The 27,765-nt window shown below is 28.5% G+C and overlaps 3 protein-coding genes across 12 annotated transcripts in view; 2 read left to right on the top strand and 1 right to left on the bottom strand.

Annotated features, from left to right (window-relative positions):
* Smash (smallish) overlaps positions 1 to 11,519 on the top strand; it is a 68,926-nt gene extending 57,407 nt beyond the window's left edge. For 4 of the 9 annotated variants that reach the window (XM_072897987.1, XM_072897979.1, XM_072897980.1 and 1 more), the window contains 11 exons: positions 4,082 to 4,372; positions 4,496 to 4,717; positions 4,897 to 5,261; positions 5,370 to 5,829; positions 6,802 to 6,858; positions 7,502 to 7,824; positions 7,963 to 8,203; positions 8,467 to 8,666; positions 9,511 to 9,689; positions 9,770 to 9,934; positions 10,388 to 11,519. In XM_072897987.1, the coding sequence (XP_072754088.1) occupies positions 4,082 to 4,372; positions 4,496 to 4,717; positions 4,897 to 5,261; positions 5,370 to 5,829; positions 6,802 to 6,858; positions 7,502 to 7,824; positions 7,963 to 8,203; positions 8,467 to 8,666; positions 9,511 to 9,689; positions 9,770 to 9,934; positions 10,388 to 10,410 (2,526 nt within the window). In that variant the 3' untranslated portion in view covers positions 10,411 to 11,519. The remainder of the gene's footprint in view (positions 1 to 4,081; positions 4,373 to 4,495; positions 4,718 to 4,896; positions 5,262 to 5,369; positions 5,830 to 6,801; positions 6,859 to 7,501; positions 7,825 to 7,962; positions 8,204 to 8,466; positions 8,667 to 9,510; positions 9,690 to 9,769; positions 9,935 to 10,387) is intronic. The other 5 variants (XM_072897988.1, XM_072897983.1, XM_072897984.1 and 2 more) reach the window with 4 other exon arrangements.
* Positions 11,520 to 13,001: 1,482 nt separating this feature from the next.
* LOC140668731 (uncharacterized) lies at positions 13,002 to 17,721 on the top strand. Its single transcript, XM_072898015.1, has 6 exons — positions 13,002 to 13,142; positions 13,673 to 16,203; positions 16,298 to 16,411; positions 16,714 to 16,864; positions 17,045 to 17,254; positions 17,445 to 17,721. The coding sequence occupies exons 2-6, from the start codon at positions 13,690 to 13,692 to the stop codon at positions 17,498 to 17,500; spliced, it is 3,045 nt and encodes a 1,014-aa protein (XP_072754116.1). The 5' UTR covers positions 13,002 to 13,142; positions 13,673 to 13,689; the 3' UTR covers positions 17,501 to 17,721.
* A 1,898-nt stretch (positions 17,722 to 19,619) lies between these two features.
* Ide (Insulin degrading metalloproteinase) lies at positions 19,620 to 27,717 on the bottom strand. Of its 2 annotated transcripts, none has more exons than XM_072897806.1 (14): positions 27,428 to 27,717; positions 26,269 to 26,468; positions 25,607 to 26,107; positions 24,914 to 25,116; positions 24,130 to 24,378; positions 23,304 to 23,693; positions 22,630 to 22,739; positions 22,415 to 22,559; positions 22,170 to 22,280; positions 21,978 to 22,098; positions 21,540 to 21,746; positions 20,854 to 21,146; positions 20,524 to 20,733; positions 19,620 to 20,427 (listed from the first exon to the last, which is right to left on the bottom strand). In XM_072897806.1, the coding sequence occupies exons 1-14, from the start codon at positions 27,493 to 27,495 to the stop codon at positions 20,176 to 20,178; spliced, it is 3,060 nt and encodes a 1,019-aa protein (XP_072753907.1). In that variant the 5' UTR covers positions 27,496 to 27,717; the 3' UTR covers positions 19,620 to 20,175. The 2 variants fall into 2 exon arrangements, with proteins under 2 accessions (XP_072753907.1, XP_072753908.1); XM_072897807.1 differs by lacking the exon at positions 27,428 to 27,717 and adding an exon at positions 26,847 to 27,400.
* Positions 27,718 to 27,765: the final 48 nt, after the last annotated feature.

Below are 27,765 nucleotides of genomic sequence, written 5' to 3'. Positions count from 1 at the left end.
AAACTTGCCTTGTTATATTCTCTTCTCACACATTTATGTGAATTTTATTCAACCAGAACATTTCATTCTGCTTCTGTCAATTTGTTTAATTATTATTTTATTCTAATGTGTGTTTTTTTCGAGATATAGATATATATATATATGAATAACTTGAGAAAATCAATTCTAATTTTATTTTCTAATATATTTAGAATTATCGTGAATTAAATTATTAGCGTTGAAATTAGAATTTAATTTCAGAACTTGGGATGGTTTATCTCCAGATTAATAGGGTACAGAAATATGCGCTTTTAATAGCAATCGCGTTCAAAGTACGGTAGATACATCATTGACATCGTGACGCGCGCAAAGTCAAAGGTCAATCGCAATGGCATTTAATTATTAATAAAGAGTTCATGCTGACGTGCCGGATGATGAAAGCATCCATGTCACCGTCAACGATTGTTACTCGTTTGTCGGCGCGCGAGCCTCGCGATCGCTTTCTTTCCACGTGTCTCGTCCTCGATATACACTCGAAAGGTAAGACGTCATAATTTTTTTGATTGCATCGCGCAAGCAGCGATTTGCCTGAGCTGTGTGTTAGCCCCGAAAAATACCGTGTCGGCGCGAACGGCTTTCTTTTTCAGTAGATCCCAAAACAAATCGCACAAATTTCACGAGACACGCATGGCTGTACGGATAGCTTGTTCGAATTCAGGGCCTATCTTCGAAGAAATATCGAATTTTTTTCTCTTTCTATATTTTACTAATGAATGAATAAAAAAAAAAAATATATATATATATATATATGTATAAATTAAAATGATTCACAAAAATAATTTTGTTGGTAATTCAAAAATAAAGACGAAAATAATGTAAAAAATGATGATGAGGATATCTACTTAAAAAAGAAAATCTTGTAAAAAATTCTCTGAAAATTCTTCCTGATCCTCCAGGTATTTTATTCAAAATTTCAGAAATTATTATATTTTTTTATATATGATGATTTTCATGAAAATTTCAAGAGTTTTTTAATGAATAAAGAATATATAGGTAATTAGTTTCCATGAAGTAGATATCTTGTCAGTAATACGTGTTAAATATTTTACGTATCTCCATTATCATTTATCGCTGGTCTTATAGTTGCGTTTGATTTGAAAGTTGAACTAAAAATTAAAATTTTATGCAAATAAAAATTATAATAAAGAATATATATAATGCATATACAATATTTTGTAATATATAAATAAAAGATAGATATATTTATAAGATATTTTAAACAAATATTTACTCGATTGTTTACAATATAAGAAAAAATTATTAAGAAAGAATTAAAAAAAAGAATCTTTGAATTCTAATGAAATTTAATGAAAATTTCAGGAGGGTTCCATGAAGTAGATACCTCGTCATTAATACGTGTTAAATATTTTACGTATCTCCATTGTCATTTATCGCAGGTCTTAGTCGCGTTTGATTTGTCACTTATCGACGTGAGATAGACCCTGGTCGAATCGCTTCCCTATCAATCTCATTTAGAGTCAAATTACCACATTTGATTGATAAATTACGTATCGCGTCACACCCGCACTCCATTGGAGAATTCGAGCCTCGTGATAGCGCAGGCTAAGTATCTTTCTTATCTCGACCGCCGAAAGACCTTATCGCGTCATGTGCTCGCAAAGTGCCTTTTAATCAGTCCGACACACCTGAGATCACGGTGATCTAGTGGCTGTACAATTTTCGAGGCGTGTGCACGATATAATATACCGCTTGCAACTTGAGAAAGTGAACGTAGTTTCTCCTTCCGCGTGTGTTTCTCGTCTCCCTGCATGCAATTTGCGAGTATGAGTCGTAAGGTGAGGGTTACTAAACTGTGTATACGGGTGTGTTAAGTGCGATTTTTTTTTAATTTGTAGTATTTGAAGTGTACGCGAGTCGCGTGATCGTTGCTTTGATCGATATACCTGTAGTCCCTTCTTGACAGACTAAGAACATTACTTACTCGTGTATCCGCTTGTAGAAAAAAATTCAAAGTGAGCTATAACTTAGCTTAGTGATATGTTATCTTTACATAGAAATGTAATTTTTTTAAGGAAAGGCCTTGAGAAATAGAGTGGAAATGAGGCAAGAGTTGTAGAGAATTGAAAAATATATCTAGAATTAATATTAAATCTAGAATATATATTAAAATTAATATTTAATGCACTTTAACAGTTGATTAAATAATTCCATTATTTTGGACGCATTAATTTTTTTAGTATTTTTATTTGCATTTCTCATCTTAAAGCTTTATTAACAAAAATATATAATTCTTTTCAAACGCTTATAATTTTAGCTTTAGCTTTATTAATAAAAAAAAATATTCCTTTGCTTATAATTTTATTAAAGCTTTATATGCTTTTATTATAAAAAATATTACAGGGCATGCAAAACAGTTTGGAAAATTTTTTGACAGGTTTTTATCAAACAATATTTCACCAGTCATTTATAACCACCCACGTGCTCAACACATTAATTTGTAGTATTTATATTAACACATCTTGCAAAAAATGTTTATTAAAATGCTCGATGTTATCCACATATTTTGCAACGATGTATCGCGCATTTAATAAATTATGTATAGTGATATTTTTCTTGACAAGTAATTGAAGAACCTGTGATATGAAAAGGAATTGCATAATATGACGATTGTTGCTCGGATCATTATTCAAAATCAGTGCTTCTCGAATCCGCATTTATCTATGTTTAATATCGCAACGTGCTCGTATATCTCCTTTGTAAAGGCGTGTCAAATCGCAGAGAAAAGCACATATAATTGCAGGGATCCGCGAAAGATCCATCGGACTTGCAATATTACGCAACGCGCATCGACCTGGTAAAATGCATCCGCATATTCCCACGGCAAGAATTGCACATCTAGTGCGCGCGAAACCTTTTCTCAACATTTTTTTCATGCAACTCTTTTACTTCTGAGAAGAGACGCTTGCGACAATACTGTCGTGACGCATTATATTATGTCATTTAACTTTATTTCTTCGTGATATGTTATTTAATTCATTAAATTCACGGATGCATAATCTTCAAGAATTTTAGAGAATTTTTTTATTTTTAAATATTTTTTAAACATGTTTCGACATTTCTTAGAAATTTATATTAATTGGAAAAATTGTATGTAAAATATATTCCGGAAATATTAATTACAGATTGTCAGAATACTGTGATAGATAAGTTTTGTCTTAATAAAAATTTATTTGCCTATAATTTTTATGGATTTTTCTAGAAATATTAGATGCATTATATTACGTCATTTAATGACAATTACTTTATTAAATTCACCGATTACAGATGTTATAATCCTCAAAAATCTTAAAGAAATTTTTCTTTATTTTTAATATTTCTTAAACATATTTTGACATTTCTTAGATATTTATATTAATTGAAAAAATTGTGTAAAACTGAGATGCAATATTTTTTACAATTTAATTGTCATTCGAATACCACACGTATCATGACAGATTCTAATTTGGTGTAAAATATATTCCTGAAAAATTAATTAGAAATTGTCAGAATACTGTGATAGATAAGTTCTGTTCTTTAATGGGAATTTATTTGCCTACAATTTTCATGGATTTTTTTAAAAATCTACGCATTATATTACGCCATTTAATGACAATTATTAAATTTGCGGTTGCATAATCCTCAAAAATCTTAAAGAAATTTTTTTTTATTTTGAAATATTTTTTAAACATATTTTGACATTTCTTAGATATTTAAATTAATTGAAATAATTGTATGTAAACTGAAAGGCAATATTTTTCAATGACATAATTTAAATACCATTCGAATATCACACTTATCCCGTGTCATGATAGATTCTAATTTAGTATAAAAATCCTCAAGCATTAAATAGAGATTGTCAGAATATTGTAATGGATGAGATTTGTCTCTTAATCAAAATTTATTCGATTTTCATAGGTTTTTCTAGAAACACTGCTTTAAACGATCCGTCGATTTACATAGAATGTAGCGTTGCAAAATTTGTGCGAGCGCGATCCGCGTTTTACGTACAGTTCTGGGAATACATTGCGATTCGTCTCTTCAGGAACGGATTGTTATCGAGAAGACGGACCAGGAGGAGGCAGCTGCGAACCGCTTAGTGGCTTCGGCAGTCTTACACGAGCAGCACGAAACGACGGAGACGTCGTCGACGAGTGTCGAAATGCCCATCACTACCACCGTTCCTACGAAAAAGGGTGTCGATAGCGATATTCGCGATATGTCATCTGTCATATCAACAGCTGATCGTCCGGCGAACCAGGCTTTGGTCAAACAAGAAGTTGGTCTGGTCGACGGGTTACGTATCTCGAGCCCAGCTTCGCCGATTTCCAAACCAGTTAGTAGATCGTCGAACAAGTTTTCTAGTTATTGAAATTTTTTTTTATAAGAGAAAAATTGATAAAGAATAATTACATAAATCTTAAATTTTTCTTAATTGATCTTTCTGGCAAATTTACAGATTCTGCCACTTACCCTATCTAATGACGAGGAGATAATTGCCGATCAACCTTTCCTTCTGAATCCACCAACGAGTGTGGAACCACCAAAAGAAAAGCCACCACCACCTCCGGTAGACGACGATGAGAATCCTTCGTCGGAGCCGCTCAAGAGATTAAACTCCACTCGCAGGATAAAAAAAGAATTGCGCTCAAGACGCTCGGATTTTCTCGGTATTGAAGGGGTAAGTGCGAAAATAAAAATCTATTATTTCTGTCTTGAAAATTAAAATTTCTTTTAAAAGGATTTAAAAATTTTGTTTTATTTTTTTTCATCTGTGATTTTAAAGTTTACAATGAAATTTCATGAATCTTGATGAGTCTTTTTTAAGAGCGAATATTATTATATTTCTTCTATTAATAGCAGGTCAATGATGATGATCTCGAGCCCGAATTAACGTTAACGAAACCACCCGACATGGCAGCGATCCTGGCCGAGGAAAGGCGCATCGAGCAGCTTCATCGTCGGTCCTACGATACTGACAGTAACTACGAGCAGGATTCCAGCCACGAGAGAGACTCCGGAGTCGAGTTGGGTCACGTAGAGGATTGGGCAAAGCAACCTGTCAGTCCCGATATGTCGCAGCACAGTAGACAAAGCAGTGAACCCTTTGGCGCCAGCGTAACCTCTTCCGAGGAAGACGAGATCACGAAAAAGGAGCGGGAGATCATGGAGGTTCTTGAGAAAGAGGAACAGTGGCGATACGGCGATAATCGCGAGTACAACAGGTACAAATAATGGCTGGCACGAAAAACTTTCCTTTTATAATTCTTTCAAGCACAACAAATGTCAATCTTGAATTTTTTCCAACATTTTCTGGCCTTTGTTCTTTAAAGAAAAAAAAAACAACGTCATCAAATCATCACACATCATTACAGTGACTTGGGAGAAAGGCTGGCTCACAAATTGCGCGAACTCGAAGAAGAGAAAAAGCGACTGGAGAGAGAGGCGATACTTCTGCGCTGCAACGAGGACGCGTTTCGCAAGAAGGACGACAGCAACGCACGCAAACAGGAAGATGTTTCCTCGCATGAGCAACAGCAACAGCAAAACAGCGATGAGACAGCGAAACAGCGGGAGACCCAAGCGCGAACGAAGAAGGAGCAGGAGGAGGAGGAGGAGGAGGAAGCAAAGTACGTCGGGGACAAGCGAAAGGACGTCGGGGAGCTCAAGATGCAGTCGGAACAACTGAGAATGCAGAACGAGATTGAAGAGAAAGAACGAAGGGTCGCCGATGCGTGTCGCAAGGAGGAGTTACGCATCCGAACGATGGAAAGTCAAATTCGCGAGCAAGAGGTAAGATCAATCTTAGCTCGGTTTTTTCTTCGAGCGACGAGTTAACGTGTGAAAATAAAAAGTCGATTTATTAAAAGGCAACTCTATGTCAAAAGTTAATACATCTGATACATTTTGAAATTCATGAATTTGAAATTGCGTCTATTGAATACAATTTATAATTTATTACAATTATTAATAATAGTAATTATTAATAAATATTAATTTAGTAATATTAATTTAATAAATTATTAATAATAATATTAATATATATATATTAATAACATTTATAACATTTAATCTCAAAATTCTAAATATTATCTATTTGTAAGAACTAACTTTTTTATAGTGATTGTACAAAAATTCATGAAAATGAAAATTTTTATTCTACAAGGCAAATCTTTACTTTAACTAACAAATTAATTATTAATTTTATTAATATTATTAATCTTAAATTTTATTTTATTAATTTTATCTTTTTAATTTTAAATTTTATTTTATTAATTTAAAATTATTAATTTTATATTTCAAAAGGCTAAAAATGCATAACAAATTCATGAACCTCGAAATGTGTTAAATGTATTAACATTTAACATAGATAATCTGTAAAATTATAAAGTAGATAGTAAATTAAAAAGTAGATAGTGAATTTAGAATGAAGTCCCTACTATCTTTCTATAGATTGTGTTCTCTCTGTGACATTTTTCTGTCAATTTTTTCGTTTGTAAGAAACTATGCACATATTTCCTTTAGTATGTGGCACGCATTTTTAACCGATAGCTTGAAAAGTGTTTATTATTATCACATATTGTATATCCTTCGAACAATGTTTCCTTTTATTTAATTCTACTCGACATTACTTTTATTTGTAAAATCTCATTTCTTGCTGCAAACATTGCCCGAAGGATTTGATTATTGAATAGTAGACGGTGCAAATTAAGTATATAGCGTAGTGTAAATATTGATGGAGGGATTGTTGCTAATTATTCGCAGAGCAAAGCATTGGTCGGTGCTGGGTTACGCAACAACGAAGATGAATTCCCTTCCGGGGTAAGGCAATAATTGTTACTGTAATTTTTTAATTGCTTGTTTGCACTGAACTTTTACGTAAATATCCGTATCAAAATTCCGTTTATCTCTCATTGCTGTCTCTTTTAAGTATCTTTCAGACATCTTGACTAATCTCAGGCTAACTTGATTCAATTTTCTTATTTGCATTACAATAGGTTAAACAATTTTTTAAAATCATATTTGTAAAGATATTTTGTTTTATTATTATTATATTTATTCCAGAATCGAAAGTAACAAGTGAGAATTTTAAACAAAATATGTATATATTTTATTTTATAAATTTATTTAAAAACATTTAATTTAAAGTATTTGAAAATATTTAAAATAAATACTATATAAAATATTAAAAATAAATACTATATAAAAATATTTTTATATAGATTTATTTAAATTTTTGTACGATATGTAAATGGATTTTTTTATATATTTCAAGATATTTTGTTTTATTATTACATTTATTGAGATATGTATGTATCTTATATAGTTTCTATAGAATCAAAAGTGAGAATTTTTAATAAATTATATTTATTGATTTACGAATTTAAAAATATTTATATGTTTAGAAAGATAATAAATTAATAAGGAAAATGTTAAAAATTATAGAAATATATTATCCTTGTAGGAGGTGTTGCGAGTAGAAAGAGAACTTCTGCAATTGGAGCAGGAAGAATTAAAGAGGCAACGGAATAACTTAGCTTATCGTGAGCAAAAGCAACTTAGATTGGCGGAGCAATTGCAGGAGCAGTGGAAATCCTTGCAGGACGTTGCGCAGAATTCTATTAAAAATACGCAGCAATACAAGTATCATGCGCCTACGGTGAATTATAGATCTTCGATGCCAAATTTACAGTTTCAAGAGCTACCAAGGAGGAGACCACCGCCACCACCGATTCCGCTTTCCAAACCACGTATACTGGATCAGAGACAGAGAGATGTTACTATCAGGTAAATATAAATAATGTTCTTTCCCTTTTCTGTAAGTTAAAATATTTTTCTCTCCATGAAATTCGTGAAATTATATAAATTATCAAATTAAATATTAAATATGATTAAAATTGTTGAACTTTTTCATTCAATGCACAGAAACAGCCGCATACCGTCCGCGGACTCTATTCCCCAACAAGTAGACGCATCGATTCGAGAGAACGCATCAGCAACGACACTCGCGAGTCACGTTGGCCAGCAAATGTCAAGACAAACCCTACAGGCGTTAAGCGCGGTGCCACGTCCACGAATTGTCCAGGGCGATCAGTGGGTTCAGCGGAGGAAAAGTGACGTGCCGAGAAACGCGCACGATGTAAACTATCAACATTGGCTCATTCAAGTGCGTATAAAATAATTATTTTAATTAACTAGCATAAACGTCAATTTTTTCTTATATAATGTTTGAACGTGCAGAAAATTAAGAATTAATTTTTTTTTTTTTTTTTTTGAGGACCTAATTTTTGTCCTAAACAAGATTAACTAAATTTTTTTTAATTAATTTTTTTTGATAAAATTAAATACAATATTTTTCTAATAGTATATAAGTAGTGGATAAGTGAATGAAATTATTTACTACTCTAACTGTACATTTCCTCTCGACAGGAGGCAGAACAAAGGAGGATTAATGAGAGAAATCAACGGTCGCCAGCGCGGAAATCTCAACCGCACATAACTGGCACCTCCGTACCATATAATACTCCAACTCGAACGGATAGCAAACCGCTACCCGATTCTATTATACAAACTCTAACGCAAAGAGTGCAGAATAAAACGCAAGAGAAACCTCTTTCGACAAGAAAAAGGTATATTTAATTAATATTTTTTTTTCACGATTTACAAACGGATTCATTTTAATTATGAAAATCTATATCAAATATAGAACATCATTCTTTATTATTAAGGGAGGATTCCGGTCTAGAAGCCCGATTTTTGAAGGTATTTTTTCATGCAAAATTGTTTTGTTGACGTTGAGGATGATTTCGTTAATATCATGATCTTTCTATCCATTTTCTTAATCGAATTTTAATTGAAAATAAGCGAAAAAGTTTCTTGCGTCCGTTCGTGCCAACGTTCGAAGCAAAACTAAAATTCAAATAGTTATTCTATTCTAGGCAGGTCAAAATCGATCCTACCTTCAAAACAAACGTTTCTAGAACCTTCGATTTTCCCAAATAACGGTCCCTCAAGCCTGACCCGCAATAAAATCCCTTTACAATGCCGTTTTTATTCTTACCTGCGCGTGAACACAAGGTGGGGCTCTTTACCTTTGACGCACTATATCTTTTAAACTAATGCGAACTCGTAAAAATCCTTTCACACAGTTATTCTACAAGATAAATACTTGCGAAAAATGCAAAAAAATCGATTTTTTGAACCCTCTAGACCGGAATCTATTATAATATTATATTATTAAAATAATAATTTATTATGACATTATTAAAATATTTTTTTAATAATAAGAATTATTATCCTTAATTAAGGATAATTAAGAATAATAATTCTCTTATTTATGACTTATATTTTTTTTGTTTATAATTCATGTTTCCTTTTTTTTAAATTATGATTTATATTTTCTTCTTAAATTATAACTTATATTTTTTAAATTTTACTTTTCTTTATGAAAAAATATTTTTTTTATCCTTTCAGATCAGAACACGTTCACACTCAAGAACACTTGCAACATCAACCGCCTGTGCAACACCAACAGTACACATTACAATCTCAAAAGACACAACATACCCCAATCACCAATAATAACGGGAATCAAGAAAAAATGCTGAGCGTGAGTGGGAAGAAAAAGTGTTCTCATTGCGGAGAGGAATTAGGTAAATCGAATGAATTTTTTTGAGCATTTTTTCACCATTATATATACACTTATCAATACGATATTTTTTTCAATTCCTAGGTCGTGGCGCCGCAATGATAATCGAAAGTCTACGACTATTTTATCATATGGAATGCTTCAAATGTTGCGTATGCCATGTGCGTCTCGGCGATGGATTGATGGGTACAGACGTGCGCGTTCGAAATCACAAGCTGCACTGTCATAATTGCTACTCCAGTGACGACGGTACATTTAACTTTATTTAAACATTGTATAATAATATTTGATTGAACACATCGATATTCCGAGAACGATACGATAAAATGAAATATACATTTTTTAAGACTTGAATTTTTAAGATTTGAATTAAAAATGTTAATTTTTTAAGACATCCTTTACTTATTTTTAAATCAAGAAAAACTCGAGAAAAAATATTCAGATATAAATATACATGATTAATTATCACATATTTTTTATCGGGTACTTTATTTAAAAGTAACTAAAGGACGTCTTAAAAAATTCATATTTTTAATAATTTTAGATATATGTATATTTGTCAATTTATTATGAAAATTTTACGTGATTATAAAAAACAATATAAAAGTCTATTATAATGCGATTGTGAAAGCATGTCGGAAAAACCATCTCGGAAACGTACATATCTTTATTTCACAATTTATATCGCTGTTAAATTTTCAGGTGTCAAGTTCAGTTGTGTTTAGAAGCCTGGTGGTTAACGAAATTATGCTGATTAATTCGATGATGATGTAACGCTTTTCGATTAAATCATATAATTTTGGTAATCTCAACCGTTCAGTTACCTTTGGTTAAAAATATCCCACTGATACAAGCGACATACATCTAAATAAATGTGCATAAATGTAAGAGTCTGAGCACGTAACAATTTATCTGTCATAAACTGTTACGTCGCACGTGTGCTTAGACCCTAATTTTGACAGTTGAGATAAAAAAATGATACCATCATTATGTCCGCCGATTAGATATACATATACATATATATTATCTTTTGTGTTTTTATTTCAAAATAATGAGTTCTCACATATATGTACGCAACTGTTTCTCTCAACTAACACGAATCATACGTGAAGGATGTATATAAGATGTATTTATGTAATTAGTGTAGAGATAAGAAATAGTTCTTAAGACGATTCAATGTAATTGGCGTTGATTAAGCGACGCTGTATATTTTTGTAATATATAATTGTCGTATTCCCTATTTATATCAAGTAATTTACATCGTATTCGAATAACAAAAAAATGCGCGATTGTGTTTTCAATCGGAAATCGATTGAAATAATCACTTTTTATTGAGTCTACGTGTTCAACGGTCGATAATTGCAGTGGCGTGAGCGGTTAAAAGTAATAGAATATTGAAAATAATTTATATTGATATTTTTCCGTGTTTTTTCTTACTTTTTAAAATATAATTTTTTTATATAAATATCTCTTTAATTCTCTTTTTTTATATTAATCTCTTCTTTAAAACTCTCTTTAATTATCTCTTCTTTAAATCTCTCTTTAATTATCTCTTCTTTAAATCTCTTTTTATATTAATTTTAAAATAATGGATATTCTTTTTATATTTTAAATTTTATATTATAAACCAAAAACTTCCTTTTAAAAGTTTCTCATCACAAAATCCGCCACTGTTTTTTTTAATAAAAGCAACACAACTCAAATGCAATTATATCCACAATCACGCCGAAGACGTGTTGCATTGTGAAATATTGTAACATATGCATCTCTCTCTTTATCGTATTAACGCAATTTTATATTATTGAAGAAAATAAATGAATCACAGGTAAAGTTATATTTCTTTCTTTCATTGACAACATATTTTTACCTGTTTTCCATCTCTAGATTTTACTATTATAAGATTTATTTTTTAAATTACAAAAGATAAATACCGAGCGATTTGAATATTCATTGCGCATTTGAATTAATTTTTTAATATAATTAATTATAAATTATAACATGAATGAATGATAAGAAGACACAGAAGAGATTAGAACCCCGTTGTTCGTCACTTCCAAAATATTTATCGACTCCAAACCCTCTCTCCTGTGTTTTCATCATCTCAACGCAGGCAAAGAATTGCTTTCTTTCGTACTCTTACTACACATACGCACGTATGCGTACGCACATTTTGAGCTGTAAGCGCGATGAAGAATACGTTCACTATATGCATATTCTGTTTAAAATTCTCTTACAAAGTTCAAAGTTGAATATCTCCGCCAAAAATAATAAATTTTGGAGCTGAATTCGAAACAGCATGCAAAAAGAAATCATATCTGAAATTTAGTTTTATTACTTGAAAACTGATACTTTAAGCTTTAAAATGCTTTTTTTTTTTCATTCCCGTATAATCTGTTTGCCTTATATATGGCCTATTAAAGATTATAAAAAGAGTTTTTTTGTTTAAAGTGGAATAACATGACAAGAAAAAATCGTACGACAAAAAATAAAAAATGAAATTAAAGCTAAAGGTACAGCCTTTTACGTGAAATTGGTTTGATAATTAAGCCAGAAAAAAATCACTTGGTGTGATGCGTTAAAGTTAAGATTTTTATTTTCTTATTTTCTTATTTGCTGTATTCCGCTTCAAATAAATCACATAACTTCAAAATTAATAAATGTATCGTCATAGGCCTAAAAACGTCTTAAAGTAGACATTTCAAACTTTAATTTGCCTTTTTATTTGTTTCAGTAGGATAATTTCTCGCAAAGTTACAGCGCTTCAAAGTTTGACAATTTTTTGGTCAAAAAATTGTTATCCCGTTAATTTTTTTGAGGAGTGTATAATAAATATTTTATAAAAATCTTTATTCAACATATTTTTAAAATATAGATAAAATATTTTATATATTTAATATTTATGATAAGTAAAAAATAAATATTTATGGTAATTATTTTGTAAATATTTTTTAAATATTTGATAGGATATTTATATATGGTTAATACATTTATGATCTAATTTAATATAAAATCTTAAAAATATTTATAAAATATTTTGATAAATACTTATAAAATATTTAAATAATTATTATAAATATTTTGTAAATATTTTATAAATATTTTGCATTGTCTGGGTAAAAATGCATAACGTTTTGTACTTTTGAGATCTACAATTGTGGATCTAGCACGGACACAAACCAAACAGTCATTTTACCATGACATCGAAAGCGGATTTAGCCACGTAGTTTTACTGGCTCTCTAAAATAAATCTAGTTGGCACCACTTTATTGCGGAGAAAATTAGCGCTAACAATGTCATTCTATCTTTGTTACTCATTAAAAGTTGAACAAAGATAGAAAAGAACATACATTAAAGTAGTGCAGTTGAAAAGAATAAACCTCGCTTCAATTACTATTATTTAGTTATTTGGCAAAAATGCAAATTTTCTCATTGTATTTTGATGGAATTTTATTTCTAGGTATGTACTTTAAATATGCAGATGAGAATATGGTACTGAAAATTATTGTTTGATATTACGAAAAAAATAATGAAAGGTTAAGCATTGATTCTTATATCTTTTAATTTCCTCCTTTTTTTGAGAGGAAATTAATTTTATTTAATGAAAGAGATATATATTTAATATCTATATTTTATATTTAAAAACTATAATTAATCCATTATTTCTAAAAAACTTTATATTCCCTGTAAAAAATACCTACGCATATATTGTTTGTATATTTGCAAAAAATGTCACGTGCTTCGATTTCTTTTAACGTTATGATTATTATTTTTTTATAATACTGTAATATTAACAATAATTTTAATTATAATTTTTGAAATTTTTTTACTTGAAGATACACAATAATAAATTTCGTTAATTAAGATATGATGAACTCCAAATTCTGTGCATTTTATCATTTTTTATTTATATTAAATAAATAAATGTTATTTTGTATAATTTATTTATATCTTTTATTTATTATTATTAATATTTTATTTTTATTTTAGATATCAAATAAAGCATCATGTCTTCTGACGAGACTATTGGTTGGATAATAAAGGACAATTATGTCAATAACAGAACAATTGACAATTCATTGACACATAAATTTACGTCATCGTCGAAAATACGAAAAAGAACAAAAACATACAATACCAAAGTAAAAAAATATGGTGTGAAAAATTACAAGGAATATGTAAATTTAAAGACCAATGTCATACGGAACTTGGTTGAGGATACTGATACTGATAACTCTAGCAGTCTATCTGACACTGACTATGATATTATATATGGTTCTTTGATACAGGATGAAGGCTCAAATGATGATTTTAGGAATATTTTTACTGATGACAAAGATTTTAAAAAGAAGATTAACATTAAACTTAAGAAGAAAAGCAATATCAAGAATTCAAAAGCAAGTACACTAAAAAGAAAACCAGTAGAAACAAAATGTAGTACTAAGGCATCTAAAAAATGTAATAGTAATCTAGACTGTCAAAAAGGCACAAAAAAAAATAGAGACATATTATATTTTTTAAATAATCAAACATGCAGAAATAATGAGGAAAACATTTCCAGGAATAATAACCATGATTATTTAAAGGTTCAATTTAATAATCAATCTTCTGCACAATTTGATTTTCAAGATAGTACAACTTCTAATAATATAATAAAGTCTGTAAATGAAAATATGAAGGAAAGTTGCGAAGACTTTAATGCAATGGTAAACAAATCAAATACTAAATCAGATTTACAAAATCTATCAGATTCTTTATCAAAATATCAAGCTTCTTCATCTAAGTCAACCAGTTCAAGAAATATTGAAGGCTCTGACAATGAAAGTACTATTATTAAATTGGAAAGTAATAAATTAGCAAAAATAAGTAGCGAAAATTTGATAAGTTCAAAAAATTATAACAACAACACAAATGAAAGTCAGAAATCTAAATTAAAAAATGTTAGAAGGAATTTGACATCTATGTTAGAAGAAGCTGATGTGAATAATGATAAAGATATTGAGAAAGATAAAAGCAAAGAGAATAGACTAAGTTATGATCAATTACTTGTACCTACCAGTTCTACTCCGATAAAGAAAACACACACCAATGTATCTAAGGATTTATCGCCAAATACTTTGTCGCTGGATCAGCAGAAATATTTTATATTTGATAAAGATTTAAGTTCAATACCATTTAAATTTGACGAACGAAGTTTAGCAGATTATTCAGATACTGAAGAGAAAATTCTTGCTTCTCAACAATCTAAAAAGATCGCTAAAATCGAAACAATTGCTTCAGAAAATTCTAAGGAGGATATGATAAATGATAACATTTTAGAACAAGAAAAAAAAATTTTTTCTAGAGAAGAAGAAGTGGAAAATTCGTTCCAATTGAACCTAACTGATAAGGACTTTAATCAAGAAGTTTCTTTAACAAGGAAAATTACAGAAGAAAAAATGAATCTTATAAAAGCAGAAGAAAATATACAAAAGCAGCAATCACTATCTCCAAAGAAAGATGATGCAAAGAATGTATCTTTAAAATCTTGTGATAATATTTCAGAAGAACAAGATAATAAAGAAGAATCATCTGAAGAAAAAGAAGGAAATTCCTTTCAGTTAAATGAAATTAAGGATGCAGAAATTTATCCAATAAATCACAAAGATAAGACATGTTCTGTGAAACTAGAAGACTCGTGCAATATTGGAAAACTGCATTTGTTACCTAAAATTACCTGCAGTGAAATTATTAATAAAAAATATACAATAATAAACAAGCAAGATAATAACACCAGTATTGCAAAAAATGATTTTAATTCCCAAGAAAAAATTTCCGAAGAAATTAACACTAATGTATCGGTAACAATAGAAACTGACACTGAAGAGGATAATATGAATTATATATCACCTGAAACTAAAAAGCGGCTTCAACAGCAAGCGAGACTAAACTTGGTTGTGAGCAGTGATTCTAGTCAGAGCGATGATGAAGATTTAACCATTGAAACATCGAGAACGCATGATAATGATTCTGATACGAGTAGTAAAGATATGTTTGAGAATGATAAAATCAATTGTGAAAATATCAACGCAGATATTTCACACATCAAAGAAACTACACTGAATTCTCCAAAAGAAAAAAAAGATTCATCGAATATAAAAAAAGAAATAACAAAACAAGGTGATAAAATTCCATCTAAATCTGCTGCAAATAAAAATTTATTAAAGGAAATACAATATTGTAATAATGTACATAATAATGATTACAATAATTACGTAGATGTTGTTGATGAGAGTTCTGAGTTAAGAGTTTCTGAAAACAATGTTTCAAACATTAATGAAGAGTCCAAAAATCAATTTTCCAGAAATAAATCTTTAGATAAAGAGAACCTTTGCGATAAAAGTAATCAAAACGGAGACAGAATGAGTGATTGTACCAGTGAACTTGAAACTACGTGTAAGTCTAGACTTGAACAAAACAAACAAATATCGACAAAACGTTTAAATGCGCATCTTGATATCTCCAATTATAGACCATGCAATGTAAGTAACTCTATCAATTCTTTTTCTTAAACTATATTTGATGAATATTTGACAAGTCTTATTTTGATAAGCATTATTGATTATCTTTGTTCAGTTACAGCAACTAATTGAGGACGAAAAGTTACTTGTGGAAACGATACCAACGAGTTTTACATTGAGGGATCTTTCTGAAGATGACGAGGCTTTTATTTTGAATCTTCCAAATAACGTAATTACAAATTTATTCTTTAAACTAATTCTTAAGAGTTACAATAACTAGTATTTTAGCAAATTGCACATCTTCAATTTTAATATTGATTTCCTGCTAATCCCAGGAAAAGAAAATTTCAATAATAATTAATTACAAATAGGAAAAGAAATTAATTATTAATTAGCCTCCAATTGTGTGCAATAAATCTGAATTTATTTCCTGATAATAAAAGTGTTACAGAAAGATAAAGTAATAATAAGCCTAAATAGAGTTCTTTAGATTTAAGATTAATCAAAATTAATTTATAAATTATTCCGTAGGTTTTACAATGCAATCTGCAGGGTCAACTGTTATCATTAAAAGAAAAAACGATAAAATTCGGAGAAGATAAATACAGAGTTGTGCGTAGAAAAGTGGGTACTGTATCTTGCATTTTTGCTACTGGTAAACAACGAAGGCCTTATAAGACAGGTGAATACATTTTTTTTTCGATGAAAATGTTACATTTTGTACACTTAAACAAAATTATTAACTGTTTTTTTTAATAATAAAACGAAATATATCATTTAAAAACTAAATTATTTTTATATAATATTTTTATTGAATATTTGAAAAATATTCTCGTAAAACTGGTTTTATTTTATTTTCTAGTGAATATTAAAGACATTAGTACTATTACTATACAAGAAAAATTACCACATTGTTCGAGAAAATCAGACGTCGAATATGACAATCTCTCTCGTTCAGAAACATATTCTACTCTTATTTCTTCTGAACTGGAATCGTCAGAAATAAATAATGAACAAGCAAACGAAACAAGTTCAATAATTGATTGCAATAAACGCAAACGAAGAATTTCAGGTAAATTAGTTGCTTAATACAGATAATATCCTAATTGATATACAAGTATCAATACATATACATACTAGTATAGTGAAATATATAAACATAGAGGTATTATTTTCATGTTCAAAATTATTTTCTCGAAAATTATTAGTAAAAGATAACCTTTTTTTATCGAAGTGATATAAATGTAGATATATTTTTACAGATTTTGAAACTGAACAATCTGCGACTAAAAAAGGACGATTAAAATTGATCCAGTAAACACAAAGCAATAGTAATGCAACATCAATATTATAATTATATATAACAATGTAATTGCAATATAACGCTTTGTACATAACATTTATATTATTGAGTGGGAAACTATAACATTGATGTTACATTACTGTTGCTTTTTGTTTACTGGGATATATATTGAATATTTGAATAAAATTAGAGAGCAAAAGGTTTAATATTATTATATTTTAATATTATTATTATACTTCATACATACGGAAATTATCAAAATCTCTAACAATAAATTATTTTGCATTGTAAAATGAAAAGTTTCTATATATCTGTATATGATGTATAATATATAATTATCTTAATTAAGTGAATAAAGAAATTTTTATTTTGTACTTAATCGTTTTTGCTAAATATGTAATAATTAAACAAATACATTTTTTATGATTACAATTACCTAATAATAATCTTCTATTAAAGAGTATAAAAGGATTTAGAAGAAAAAACAACTTTAGATATTTTATTTATAATATATATTATATATGTATACTATATATATATATATAATTTTACTATGATTTTCTGCAATGATTAAATTTCAATACTGTACATACCTTGTATAGTCTTACTATTTTTTCTTTTGTATATAAACTTACTAATTTTATTTATATATATTTATATATATTTATATATATTTATACATGCATATATAACATGTCATATATACATACATGACGATTTATAGTATATCTAATATGTAATTTTTTTATGCTATTTAATATAATATGAATATAATATTATGAATATAATATTAATATGAAAATGATAAAAAAATTTACATTAAAAAAATTCATTTACTTATTTACTGTATTTACTTTATTTACCTTTTTTACTGTAATATTAGTTATTAAAGATAAATATCAGAGAAATCTAAAGATCTCTATATATAAAGATATCTATATAACAGTCTTATATCAATACGAAATTCATTGAAATCTCTAATAATAAATTATTTTGCATTGTATCTATATGTGATATCTATATATGATGTATAATATATAATTATTTTAAATAAGTGAATAAAGAAATTTCTATTATGTACTTAATCATTTTTTTGCTGAATATTTAATAATTAAATAAATACATTTTTTATGATTACAACTATCTAATAATTTATAAATTTACATTATTTGGATACTAAGTTATGCTCATCAATTATGCATATTTGTCAATTTTGTAACATATCAGCGAATTTTACAAGTTTAATAATTTTCAATAAATATTCAATTGTTATGTTTTTGACTAAAAATCTGAATCTTTGAAAACTCTATAACAACAAAGCTCAAGATTTGTAATCAGGGGATTTTAAAATTCTTTAAATTATTAACGTTGCATATAATAACTTCTAAAATTGTTGACATTTTAGTTGTATAGATAAGAAATCAAGTTACCTATTACAGAAAATTTTTAATATTTTTATTTTGATTTTATATATTCAAAATTATAATTTATGATTATTAAACAAGAAGTATATTCAATTTTATAATACAGGAAAATTTTCGATCATGCTTTCATTACGTGAATTTCATCTACAAAATCTTAATGACATAATTAAAATTGAACAATAATAAAAGATTAATTTTCAATAAATTATGTATATACATTTATATTGTGTATATATTTATGTAAATATTATTATGTATCAATAACTGATTTATTAATTTAATTAAAACTGCATTTATCCTGTCCTTTACTTATGATAAAAATGTTTGAAACCTATATATGTCAAGGAACTAAATCTCTTTTTCTAAAAATATTAGTTTTACAATATTTTAAAATCGCGTATCTCAGAAATTAAAAGAGATCGCCGCAAAATTTAAAGTCCGTATTATTTAAAAATATACCCTCTACAACATGTCAAGATCAAGGTCATTAGCAAGATTTTCGCTTATATAAATATTTACCCTAAGAAATAGGAGACAATACTTTGTCAGAAGAAAAAGAAATGTAGAAAGGATGTTAGAGACAAACAACATAAGAGAGAGAGAGAGAGAGACAAAAAAATTAAGAAACAGAAATAAGAAGGTAAAGAAAAATCTATATAAAGATTGTATAGACATCATATATCCCGAAAAGAGAATCATTAAAAAAAAAATAAAATAAATATACGAAATTTTATTTTAAAAGATACAATCGAATATTCTGAAATCACCGAGTTTTCGAAAAAAACGTTTCGGACAAAAGTTGGTTTACTCGAAGGGGTATATAAGATGGTGCCAAGATGGTTTCGATAATTGTTTGAAGGTCACGTGAAGGTCATTTTTAATTTCTTAAATGGATTTTTCACATTCTTGCAATTTATCTTGAGAGTCAGCTATAAAAATATGTAATAAAAAGTAGACGTTTCCATTTAAAAAAATAAAGTTGATCTTAATCTGACTTTGATAACACCCATGATCAAGTCCTGCCTTTAAATGTCTTTTTAAATTTTATAACCTTTTTGTATGCTCAACTGACTTTTTTATTAAATTACTCGATTTTAATTTATATTATACATATTCGGCTCATTTACGCCTTGGTACCGTACATTTACTGTCTTTATTTATATCTTTTGTCTGAAACATTTTTTTAAAATATATATTTTATGAGATACACATTAAACAAGTTCATCTATTTAATATTAAAATTATCTTATTATATTTATCATTTATTTATAATTTAGAAGAACGTACGCCTTTCATGGGAAATTCTTTAAATGGTTTTAATAAAGGATATAGAGATTGACTAATTTTAAAGGATAAAATATCATCAATTTTTTTGACTCCTTGATTGGCTGGTATGTCAGTGACTTTTTCAGTTTTGTTATTCGAATCAGATATACTTTCTTCAATTAATGTATTATCTGTTGCCGTGGATATCACGTGTACTGACATTTTATGTCGTGCTTCACTATATATAATTTCCTAAAAAGATTATGAAATATATTATAATTTTTATAATTTAAATTTTTCTCCATAGATTCTGCGTATAAAATGAGATAAAAATACAAGATGTAAAACCTTATAAAAATTAAGTATTTGTTGCCGCGTTATAGTTTTCAAATAAGCCACTTCGATATTTGCTCGATCAAAGTTGTATTGCTGGCTTATAATTTCGTTCCAGAATATAGTGCACAGAGTACTCAACATTTTTGGTTTCTCAAGACGTAATGTAGCCAAGGCTTTCTTATGTCTCTCAAATTGCTCTTCCGACATCGTAGATATGTGCTCCTATAATATTTAAATAAAAATTAAATTTCTTCTGTTAGATTCATAAGAGAGAAATATTCTGTAACATCATGTATATTATTATTATTATGTAATCTTTTACGAGAGTATTATTATACTCACCAACATGGAGTCAATAAATAGATCGATACGTTTTTCAACATATTGTGGGTGTTTGTCACTTTGAACTATGATTCGTAAACCTTGGGCTCCATTAGTTCTGCGCACACCACTAAATACAATGTAGCCCAATTGTTCCTTGGTTCTTAAAATATTGAAGCAAGGTTCCGAAATAATTTGTGCTAAAAGCTCTAAAAGCATATTCGACTCTGTCGATTGCAAGCCAGTTTGATAGTATACTTCTGTACATGAACTTTTATGCAATTTATTTTCTGCTTCAAACAGAAAATGGCAACCTATAATGAACATTAAATATCATTACATAATACTAAAATGTAAACAGTATTGTTTAAACAATATTATTAGCAGTTATTAACAGCTAGCATTCTTTATTTCTAGGAAAAAAATTGTATCATGTATAAAATGACCTTGCAGTAATAAATAAAATTTTAATTTTCTATTCACTTTTCACATAAATTAAACTATAAATTCATGCTTTTTTCTATTTTTGTATTTTCTTATATTTTATGAGATAATGAGATTTAATCAGCAATCTTTAAAAGATAAACAATAAAACTGTTTAATAAATACTGTCTTAATAAATTAATATTAATATTTTCTCTCTTTCTCTATTTTTCAGCATATTAATTTTCAAATTGTTATAAATGAGATTTAAATTATATGCTTACCATCTTCCAGTCTAACTTCACGATACAATATTAGTTGTCTATGCAATAGTGGTGTTATGTGAGGCACTGAACTTGTCAACTTAGATTCTATTAATCTAACTGTATCTGTGGCCTCTGCTATAGTCACGTTGCCATGTATCAAACATTCTACATGCACTTTACTAAGAAGTTGTGGTATAAACTGTTGAAGTCTATCAACAGTCAAATCTGTAACATAAAAATTTTAATGGTATAAAAATTTTAAAACATATTTTTCATCATTAAAAAGTTTTATCATTAAATATATATTAGCTTAAATATTTAAATATTATTTAATCGTTATAAATTTAAATATTTAATTATAAGTGTTATATTTGTAGTCAGTTTTAATAAAAAAGTTTTGAAAAAAAATTTTTTATAAAAACACATATGAGTTGTCTCTCTTTTATATAAACTTACGAGCAGTTGCTTCCAATAATTCATTCTTTACCCAGACTTGTTCCGATAACAGAACTGCGAGATAGTAGACTGCATGTTGATATGGTTGCTCAGCCACGAAATTTTTCAAAGTCCTGATATACTGTAAGCAATTTTACATAAATATACAGCTTAATTTTAAGGAGAACATATTATAAATTTTATTGAACATACATTTTCTTTTAGAATTTCAAATCTCTTTGGATCAATCTTAAAGTTTATCATTCTGTCCATAATTTTTTCTAACAATACACGCTGTTTGTCATCATAACCAGCTATACCAAGCTAAAAAAAGACAATTAATCTTTTAAACATAAATAATTTTCAATAATTTATAGATAATTTGATAGATATTATTATATGTACAGATATTATAGGAATATTTTCAATATTGTTTATTGTATTAAAAATGTACTCACTGTTATTCCATATTTACTATTATTAAGTTCCCATTGTAAACCAGCTAAATCGGCAGCATATGCATACTCATTGAGAGAATCACGAAATAGTTGGACGAACATATTAATTAAATTGCAACTAATGGGATCCATATATGCGAGTGGACTACAATATTAAAGAAAAAGGTCACATTATATTATGTGTACAATTATAAATTCGATAGCTTATCACCAACCTGACAAAATCGAAGAGCATCCTAGATCTCGGTACGAGAAATTCGTCATCTTTTTTAAACCAAAGTCTTATAAATGGTGTGTCCTCTATAATTATAGGAAATTTTTCTACCTAAAAAATTTTAGCAACTGCATGTAATGATATACAAACGTAAGAGATCCATTAAATTACCCAGACAGCACACAATATTTATGATAAATATTTATGAAATATTATATAAATATTTTATAAAAATCTTTATTCGACATATTTTTAATATAGATGACATATTTAATAGAATATTTGTGATAAGTAAAAAATAAATATTTATAGTAATTATTTTGTAATATTCAATCTAAAATCTTAAAAATATTTATAAAATATTTAAATACTTATTATAAATATTTTGTGCTGTCTGGGTAATTCATAAGCACTCAGATCTTCGTAATGTTAATAAGAGATGTATATCCAGCATTTTAATTATTATATTAAATTATTATATTAAATTATTATTATAAAATATATCAAAGTCTAAGTGCATTAAAAACTGCCTACATTAATTGACTTACATTAATATATAATCAATTTCATAACAGTTTTACAATAATAGAGCCTATGTTTCATGAAAATTTCACATTAGATGTTGCAAGAATTAATTTTACAAAAGGTAATTAATATTATGTCAATTTTAATTACGTTATCATGCGGCTTGATATCAAATTTAGTCGCTATAAATTCGTTCTTGGGAGGCAATTGCAGATCCGAATTATCGTTAACGTTCTCCCATATGCTAATTATGTCCGTTGGTATCTTCTCCTTTTTATATTTAGTACCATACCACTTTTCGGTCTCGTTAGCTATATTTTCGTACAGTTTTCCGACCAGGTGAACTCTAATATTTTGCGGCGTCAAGTACCCCATGATCTGACTAATAATATCTGGTCGCCATTCAGGGTAAATACGTTCCGCGCACAACACTTCATTCATGGGATATTCCTGCAGCGATGATACTACAGAAAACACGTAATTACGAGGTGAAGACTTTTCCTTAAAACGAAAATTCATATTCGCGATATCTCTGTATTCCTGCAAATGTAAAAAAATCATATGTTACTGTATTTAATATTAAACTCTTATGTCGATTATTTACATACAGGATATCTGATGAATTGAGGTACAATCGGCGAGAACATGCACATTTTGCGAAAAAAAAGATAAATGTCATAATCATGTGATAAGCATGTTTATTTTTAAATTATAAATTTCAAGATTTTAAGATATTTTTTTTAGATGGAACTGTAATTTTTTTTTTTGTATAAAGTGTTAATACATTGTTTCTTATGTAACTGTTATTTCGTATAAACTATTATATATAAACTGTTTTAATTAACAAAACATATTTTCCAAAAATTATGTAATCAATTGAAAAAAATAGAATACTATTTCATTACTTTTATTAATAATTCCTCGCAGATTGTGTTCTGATTTCCTATTCAAGATTATAATTCATTTCATCAATTACATTATAGATCCATTCAATTGGGCCCTTTTTCTTAAGCATACTGATGTACTGAAACATCAGTGTAACAATATCGTCGACGTGCTTAATTCCTTCCTCGGTTAAATCAACAACGACACTGAAAAAATTGAAGCCTCTGGCGCTTGACCGTTTTCCAGATACTAGGGAGTTACACCAACCTTTGGCTTTCAAAGCCGATAATAATGAGCCTTCTCCTTCGTGTCCAAGCAGATGAGAAATGTAATGTGCAGGCTGTATCGACAAATAAATAATATATTATTAATAAGATACAAATGTTAAAAATATATCATTTCGAATATATATATATATATAAGGCTCTTAATGTTTACAAACAAGTAACTATCAAACTAGGCAATAAGAGCCATACGCGGATGTTAATGCGTAAACTTCTTTTTTAAAAAGTAATTCTAAATTGAAACGTGTAGAAAATGTATGGCGCGTATGGCTCTTATTGCCTAGTTTGATAATTACTTGTTTAAAAATATATATCATATAAAATATATAAATACAAAATCAATAATTATTACAAATTTTGTAAGTATTTCATAATTCGCAACCATAATTATGATGATCGAGTCTGTGAGATAGAATTTGTAACGTCAAGTTTCTTTTAAAAGAAATTTTGATATAGATAATTTATCATCACTATTTTTAGCAACATTATATATATATATATATATATATATATATATATATATATATAAATATATAATGTTGAAAATTATATATAAATCAAATATTAAAATTAAAAGAAAAGTTATATTACCGCGGATCGATAATATTCTTGCAAGTCAGGCAAAGGAAATGTAATGTCTAGATTCCTCATATCTTTTATTGGAACAATGTACCACTTAGTGCGAAAGTGTTCATCCTTAAATGGATGTTCAGGCCATACTGGAACTTCCACTTCTTTGTTTCGCACCTCACAAAAGAGATTTACTACCATGTTTTCAAGTTCGTCTAAACTCTCTAAACATAAAATTTATTAGCATATAATAAACGTTACAAATAAACTAAAAAGAAAGGTCAAATTTTAGTCAGAGAAATTAAAACAACATTATTTGATACATTTATTATTCATACTTATTGGCTTGCTTATCTTGAAGTATTTAGATTTTTTTCAAAAAAGAGAAGAACAATTTTACTTTTATTTATTTAATTAAATATCAAAGTTTAAAGAATCTCTTGAAAAGAATATTATTTCATACTAATTTATATCAATTTTTTCTTTGTAATAAAATATTAATAAAAAAAAAATTTTTGAATGAGAAGGTAAAAATGCATAAACAATTAACGAAATAATTGAAAATGAAAAGTGAAAGAAAATTATCAACAAATTTATGATGAATACATTATATTCATATTTCATATATACTGTAGCAAAACTCAAATGTAAATAAAATAATGTGAAATATTCAGATATTTTAATAATTCTTATATACGTGAATTATCACCTTACCTTTGCCAAGAATGCACAGTGACATGACATTTGCAGAATAATATTTCTCATGAAACTGAAGCAGTCTATCCCTAACATTGATGCCCTTTTCCTTCGGTATTTTATCTAACGTTTCTTTATTGCCGGTGCCGAATTTTGAAAATGGATGATCGGGGCTTGCAGAGGATTTGTCCAATTGATCGAATCGCCAGGTATCATTTGCCAAATTTTTCTCGTGCTCTGAATTTATGGCGTTCAGCTCCAATTCGGTCAGAGTCTCTGTGAAGAGGGGCGTTAAGAAAAACTGAGCGAAACGATCTAACGCACCCCTTAACTTTTCCGGAGTTATATCGAAGTAATAGGTCGTGTGATCCAAAAGCGTCGAAGCATTGCTCGCGCCACCATTCTGCGACAAATATACATTGTAATCATTCTGCTGAGGATATTTCTCCGTTCCCAGAAATAACATATGTTCACAAAAGTGTGCTAATCCAGGTAGATCATCTGGATCGCACATGTAGCCTGAAACATATAGTTTGATTTTATTATCAAAAATAGACTTTTACATGGCTTGAGCAATTTATATAACAATATATTTTTATCAATCTATGTAGTATTTCTAAATATATGTATACACACGGAAGTATTTTTGAAAATTCCTTAAATAATATGATTAAAATTACCTATATTAACATCTAGTGCAACAGCGCTCTTATCAGTTGTTGAATCGCTTATTAAAAGCACTTTCATTTTATTAGCAAGCACTAAGCCTCTGTACAATCTATCATCATTTTGTGATTTTATTATGTCATCATATCGTTTTTCTACACGTTTGTGAGTTGACATACTGACTACTGCTGCTTTGGATTCTAGGATTTGATTTCTGAAAATATGATGAAAGAAAGATATAGATTTTAAAACTAGAATTTATGAGAAAGTTGACATTTATAAAAATCATATCATATCATATCAATTTCTATTTAATATTTGACAGTTTTAATTACAATCAAACATAAATATTGGTCCTGAATATTTAAAACTGTATACTGAGGTCAGTTTTACAAAGATAATTTTTTTCTCTCTTATAACAGGATAAATTTGTAATGATTTTATTACATTTTATATAAGAAAGTCAAAAATGAAAAGTTAAATTTTTCAAAAAAGATATTAATATACATATCACCCCAGTGTACAGTTTATGTTATTACTTTGGATCACAGTTTGTACAGTTTCAACAGATCAGTAATTAACTAATTCTTACTTGCAGTTACAACTCTCCGCAAGTGAGATCTCGTCATTTTGATAAAATGACGTCATCGTGAAATATCAAAGGATGAAATTCGTGCACAATATAATAATACACAACCGAATTTGTACTGTCTTTTTTCCTCTCTTTTCTCACCAAAATTTCACTCACTCTAACAAATGTGATTGCTTCATAGAAATATTATAACGATGAATGACGTATTAACTCGCATGCAAATTAGCTCGGAAAAATAAAAAAAAAAATAGTACAAAAATCCTCGTAACAAAAAGAAAAAGAATCGTTAACAGATGAGAAGGATGCCGTTGAGGTTAGTTTTGAACGACACGCTCACAGAGCTTAAAATGATATATCGAAATAATCTCTAATATCGTGATTATCGTGAAAGTGACAGCTGAAGAAATCGCGACGAGGAATGGAAAATCGATCGTGCGATTATTTATCAATCGACGCGTACTCCGAGCGATGACATTACGAATGGAACAATTGTGTCAGGTATGGCAAACGTTCATAGATACAGGTGTACAACATACACAGGATGACAAATCGGTCTGAAACGTGCACACGTGTACGCATACCTGAAAAGCAGAAAAGATTGCGTGGATACGAATGAAATGCGTGATTTTAACGCGTTCGTGGCGAACATTATTTGCGGTGAATTTTGCAAAATTAAGTCGATACACACACACGGTTTGATTATAGATTCGCTTTGAAGTTAGCGAGGATCCCAGGGATTTAAATTCAGAAGTAATTTGGCGCCAAAAATTGTCTGACTAAAGTGACGCTCTCTCAATAATGGACAATGTTAGAGATAAATAACGTATGCATTGTTAAGTCATTGCATTACTCGTGAATATGTCGGATATATTGTGCAGAGGAAAGATAGAAAAGGATAGAAAAGTTCGTGCACGTGTAT

Source organism: Anoplolepis gracilipes, chromosome 8 (assembly GCF_047496725.1).
Source record: "Anoplolepis gracilipes chromosome 8, ASM4749672v1, whole genome shotgun sequence".
Taxonomy (NCBI): domain Eukaryota; kingdom Metazoa; phylum Arthropoda; class Insecta; order Hymenoptera; family Formicidae; genus Anoplolepis; species Anoplolepis gracilipes.
This window is presented reverse-complemented; position numbering and strand designations above follow the sequence as displayed.